Below are 5,983 nucleotides of genomic sequence, written 5' to 3' on the forward strand. Positions count from 1 at the left end.
AAGCAGAAGAATATCAAATAAATAAATAAATATAGCAAATTTAATAACAGGTTTTTAAAAAAAAACAAAACCTAGAGTAAGTATTTTAAACATTTAAAAATCCAAGAAAATATAAAAATTAAAATGTTTCTAGAAAAGAGGAGGGGATCTGGAAGGTGTGGGTGCGAAGACAATACTATTATTTCTTTTGTTCACTGTTAGTTTTACTGACCTCAGGGTATGGTCCAAAGAATGAAAGAAGAACAGGAAGCAGCACCAATCCATTGAGAACTCCCAGAATGGTTAAGATTGCCAAAACAGCAAAGAAATACCTGAAGTGAGGTTTATGGGATCGGGAAAAGGAGAGAGGAGCCACTTGTTAGTTAGTAATAAGAGATTACAAACTACTCCTAAATATATTAGGATAATACATACATTAAATTGAATCTCAAGTATTTTCCATATTGTACTAAATAATTATATCATTTTCCCTGTATAGACATAGTGTTGTGGTTTTTTTGTTTTTTTTTTTTGTTTGTTTTTTTAAACTTCTGAATTAGACAAGCTACATTCCACAACTCAAAGTGTTAGTTCATAAAGGAAAGGAAAAAATTACATTTGTTAATTTCTCAGAATCTGGAAGTTTGCAATGTTATTTATGAATGTGTTACACAAACACAAAAATATGGAATGTGCAGTGAATAGCTGAATGAACTGAAAGCACAAATACAATGAAAAGGGGCCCCCATTAGTGAAAACCCAGCAGAAGCAAACAAATGAAGTGAAGGGTGTAGAATTTAAACAATTTAGCCTAGAAGGAAAAGAACTCTTCTTGCAGCAGCTAATCCACTGTGAAATGCTTCTGCGTCTTACAGCAGAATCTCTAATTAAATCTCTAGTGTATCAGGTAAGGCTTTCCCTTGCTGTTCATTAATCACAACTTTCCGCCTAGAATTCTGTGAGTTCCAGTTTTACCAAACAGCTCAAATTGCAACCTTCTTACAATACAGAAACCCACTTTCTGCAAAGAAAATGCTGCCCATTCTATAGTGAGCTTCAGCATTGTACTGAGTAAGAGCACTTCATAATGGCAGAGCTGCATTGCAGGCTAACCTTTTGTTGAACAATTTAGCATCTCTGAATACTCTTGTTTTGCGTCAGCCAATTCAAACATAAAGGCTGAAGTACTATGGAAGAAGAAGAAAGTGCACAAGTAGTTGTCCTTTCCCATCGTTGAGGGCTAAGGTCTGGGATCCTTCATGAATACCAAGGTAAACCTGTCAGTAAAAGGAAAGCCTTGCTAGTTGGTATTCGGCACAGCTGGGGCTCAGACTAAACTTAAGGCTGTGTTATAACTAATGATTTCAAGGATCCGGTCTTGGTAAATTCCTCCAGGAGAAGGGGTAGGGTAAGAACCGAGGGCAAGTTTGTTACTAATGGGTCTGCTGATTACATTGTCTAGCTGGCAACAAATTTTACTGCCCCCTTATTTCCACATCTGATCAAATATTTCAGGCTCCTGTAAAACTACAAATACCCTGCTATTGTAAACATTTTGGAATTTCTGATCTGCACTAGCAAAAATCAGCAAACCAATCTACTCTATTAACATAAACCTTCAGAACTTTATACTGGGACAGAAATCAACAACAGACATTAAAAACATTTGCATCTCATCCATCTAACACTAGGATAAACAGGAGGATTTTAGCTCTGACCACTCAGAGTACACAATGTCTGTTAATTTACTTAATCTTCCACACTGTTGGACTAATCCATCCCTTTCCGGAAGTTTGGAATCGTCTTCACCCAGCATAACAATACTTGAGCTCTGATAGTTTATTTTACTGTATTATTAAAATAGGCCAACTAAAGTCAGATTGTGCATGTGAAAATGAGAAACTGATGGCCAAAAAGAGTAAAATAGTATAAGTTGAAAAGTTGAAAGGCTCATTTTATACACGAAGAGAATATCTAATCCAAATTTGGTGTGAAGGGCTGCCACAATCATTTATTTGCTATGACACAAAAATATGCTTGTCAAAATCTAGTCTGTTCAATTTGAAAGTAGAAGACCAATGTACCCCTATAGTTTTAGGTTAAATGTGTAAGTCAAGCATTCCATCTCTCACAAGATCAGGTACTAAAAGAATAATTCTACCTTATTTCTTCAACATCAAAAAAAACAAAACAAAAAGATCCTGTTCTCTAACTAACTAACTAAATAAATTGTATCTCAGGAGATGCAGTATCCATGTAATAATCATCTCCATGAAGGTTTCGTGAGGTCCAACAGGAAACTTCCTACCATCTTGCTGTCTTCAGATCTTACAAATACAAATAAAAAATCTTCATAAGATTCAACAACCATTCTCCCTGATTCTGCCTCTGACATTTTGCTGCTGTTGTTATGTGGATGTAAATGAAGTCTAGTTATCTATCCAGCTTACACCTACCTAAGTGGTTAAGTCACCTTCCAGAGAACTTTTATTTGGCTCAGCCCTGTTTAGGGCTTGTGTTTTTTTGCATGCTGCAGTATGTCAAAAAGAACCTGTGCTGCTGCTAAGATTGTACAGAGCTATTTGGAATAGATTGCAATCTATTTCACTGCACCTCTCAAATTCCCCAAAATGTGCTCTCCTCTCATATTTGACAAATTCACATTCTTAATTAAATCCACAAGAAACAGATCACCTGTAGTTCTAAACAGAAGAGCTACCACGCTTTGCTTTACAAAAATTTAATATGAAGTTCTGTGGTCATGGTTATGGTTCCCTAGCTCCCAACCAGAGTTTTCTTTCCCTACTTTCTGCACTGCTATAAACCTGTCACATAAAACAGAAAGAGATGGCTCAGAGACTATCACTTGCAGCACACAGTTGCAGCACATTTCTAAGTTCGTGTGTCTTTTCAATGCAAATTTTTATGCATACAAGAAGTCTGGTGCATCTAAAAGTTAAACATCAACCCCAGCTAACACAGGACAGTACCAGCTGTTTTGAACTGATTCAAATCCGTAATTAGCCAGCTTTGCTAAAGAGGGGCCATTTTTGTTTCCTCTCATGCCGGGAGTCAAATTTCCCTGGAACAGATTTTAATACCAGCAATACCAAAACTACTAGGTCTAGCACACAACAAGGAGATATTAGAATAGAAGGAAAGCAGGACCATGATGTAAACATGCTTGATATACCATGCACAACAATAAAAAGACAGATACACTGAAATGATTAAATATTAAAAGCACACTAATTTTTATTCTAAGAATAAAGTCAAGAAACACACAAATGCTTTACCTGACAATAAAATCAAACTCTGATCCTGCAAGCATTAATACTCCAAGAAGAGTGGACACAGCTCCATCCAACACTGGTGCAAACATATGTTCCAATGCAAGGACAGCCCTACGGTTCTTATCTCCTATGGCAGTTAAAAACGCCTATAAAACAGTGAAATTCATTTAATTACACATATATATACAACATGTCAAACATTTTTTCTCACAGCATGTAGTTTTTGCCAGTTAATTATTTCAGTCTATAATGTATGAAAATATCTCTGTAGCTGGCCAACCTTCCAGACACAGCCTGAATCTGCAGTGATAGCACAAAGCTGCTACTGAAATCACAAAACCAGAGCAAGCACTGATTACACAGAGTAATACTTTCAGAAACAATTTTGTCCTCTTGTACAGTTGACATTTGAAGTTGCCAGCTTTGCTTATTTCCACCTAGAAATAATTCAATTCATACTTTATGTGTAAAAATCACATGGCTACTCTCCTCACTCTTGAAGGGACATGGGTTCTGTTACTGTATGGGAAATTTGCTTTAAAAATAGCCAACATTGATTCTGGTTTTCCTACCCACTTGTCACTAATCATGGATGAGTGGCCTGCAATTTCATGCACACATTCTCAGTAGTAGCATCAAGTCTTTCTGTCTTATTACAAAGAAGTGTCCATAGGTAAAGTGGATTTCTCAGCACATATCTCGGGATCCAGACCAACATGATTACCAAATGATGAAAAGCTGCCAGTGTATTCAGCACAGTTGTTATAAAGTAATTCTATAGACCATGTGCAGCTTTAACACTCTTCTGTCTTTTACTACTTGAAAGCTAGCAGCCTTAGGAATAATGCTGAACACTTTAGTATCTACAATACTACGACTCCTGAAATGTCCGTGTTTCTCTCTCTGACTGCTTATTCAACAAGCTGTACCAGGAATCCTCGGCGCGGTTTCTTATTAACTAGTCTTCTCACTGTATCACTCAACAGTTTGAGAAGACGGCAACTTAAGTAATAACTCTCCTTATGATCTTTCTTTGCTGAATTCTCCATCACCTGCTAACTACATGCGTTCATGCAGTTATCTTCCTCTTAGTCCTGGTATTTAAGTCTCGCTTCTCCACAACCTTACTTTCACTTGCCGAACAAATTAAGGCTGAAATCAGTCAACACATCAAAAAGTGATTTGGTGGGACAGGCAAACCAAAGACACATACTTACACACACATAGAGAGATTTATAACCCTAATTTCCATTGGGAGCCAAAACATGCAACATTAATCTTTAGTATTGGAATAATAGTGGCCTGTGGAATGAAAATTAATGTATCCAGGATATTTTACATTCCCATACACAAAATAGATAAAGAGCTTCCCTCATCACATTTTCCTACAGACTCTGTGCGTGATGTGCATTAGTGACTTCTAAAAACAAGATGCAGTTTTTTTGTGTGGAAAATGAACTCAAATCCATTTGAATGTTAGTGGTTTGGAGACATTAAACAACATGTGATTCTGAAAACCTCCTTTCAAAGGTTTCTGCTCCACAAAATACAGAATGTATACACAAAAGGGAGCAAACAGCTACACAGCACAGCAGCAACAACAGCCACACTGCAGACAGTGGCTAAGAGAGTCTAGACTGTAGTAATACACATTAAGAGCTCTGCTTTATCTACATTTATCTATCACTCAGACAGCTAGATACAAAACACGTACTCATGACCTTAACCACAGCAGTTAGGAACAACTGCATCAAAATCAACTCAATTCTTTCAGACAATACAAATGTTGCAAAAAACTGTCTGAAGTTTTTTATTTTCTCCTGAGAATCACATTACTGATTCAATGAAACTAAAAATTTGTGATTAGAAGCTAGACCATTTATTTTAAAATACTATGTAAATGTTTTACATACCAAAGCAACGTGAACAGTGAATTCCACACCAATTCCAACCGAAGCAATCAGGATAACCACAGGCACTGCACTTAGTTTTATCCCAATCAGACCCATCATGCCAAACAGCTCCACAGTCATCAGAGCCAGCACCACCACCTAGATAATTTCAAACAGCTATTAGTAATTCTTCGTACTCTATACAAATGAAGAAAAAGATACTTTAGAACTACTTTTTGACTACAAAATGTACCCCTCAAAGCAATCCCATGTGTCATTATGCTCAGACTTGCTAAACAGCTGGTTTGAATTATACTCCTAAATTATCAGGCCAAGCATCAATTTTCTGTTCATTACAATTTACCAGTGATTCAAAAACTGTTTCTTGTTTTGTTTTGTCTTGGTTTTTTTTTATGGATACCTATCAAAGCATGCAATTTTTTTTCTCACCTGTTTTATGACTATCATTTTTTAAAAAGTAACTTACAATTACAGGTATTGGAACACTTTTTGGTAGAACTGTAAATGTGAGCATGACTCTTAGTAGGCTTGAAGCCTATAAGAAAGTGAATGCTATAATCAGCTGATGACTCTCAGGTTACAGAAAGGCTTTGAGCTTTGAGGATACTTGGAGAGATTGACATTAACAAAGGAAACAGTTACATCAGAAGGTAAGTTTTATGTTTCTTTCATCTATCTTGTAAAAAAATTAGGAAAAGGGAGGGAAAGAAATTCATGGAATCAATTTTAAAGTTTCTAAAACTGAGCTAGAATAAAATATATACATTGTGGTGGGCTCTGAAAAAAAAACTTTTTTTC

General features: G+C 36.2%; 1 protein-coding gene across 1 annotated transcript; it reads right to left on the reverse strand.

Annotated features, from left to right (window-relative positions):
- Positions 1-110: 110 nt before the first annotated feature.
- Positions 111-5,342, reverse strand: LOC104915119 (protein patched homolog 1-like). Its single transcript, XM_010725827.3, has 3 exons — positions 5,186-5,342; positions 3,276-3,418; positions 111-311 (listed from the first exon to the last, which is right to left on the reverse strand). The coding sequence occupies exons 1-3, from the start codon at positions 5,303-5,305 to the stop codon at positions 179-181; spliced, it is 396 nt and encodes a 131-aa protein (XP_010724129.1). The 5' UTR covers positions 5,306-5,342; the 3' UTR covers positions 111-178.
- Between the last annotated feature and the right edge of the window lie 641 nt (positions 5,343-5,983).

Source organism: Meleagris gallopavo, chromosome Z (assembly GCF_000146605.3).
Source record: "Meleagris gallopavo isolate NT-WF06-2002-E0010 breed Aviagen turkey brand Nicholas breeding stock chromosome Z, Turkey_5.1, whole genome shotgun sequence".
Lineage (NCBI taxonomy): Eukaryota > Metazoa > Chordata > Aves > Galliformes > Phasianidae > Meleagris > Meleagris gallopavo.

What these genes read in the sequence shown, in the direction of transcription:
- LOC104915119 (XM_010725827.3), bottom strand. Translation starts at nt 5,305, where the DNA reads ATGACTGTGGAGCTGTTTGGCATGATGGGTCTGATTGGGATAAAACTA. An exon ending in TCACTGTTCACGTTGCTTTG is followed by an intron (nt 3,419 to 5,185) that starts GTATGTAAAACA and finishes ACTGTTTTATAG; the next exon opens with GCGTTTTTAACTGCCATAGG. An exon ending in GAGTTTGATTTTATTGTCAG is followed by an intron (nt 312 to 3,275) that starts GTAAAGCATTTG and finishes ACCTCACTTCAG; the next exon opens with GTATTTCTTTGCTGTTTTGG.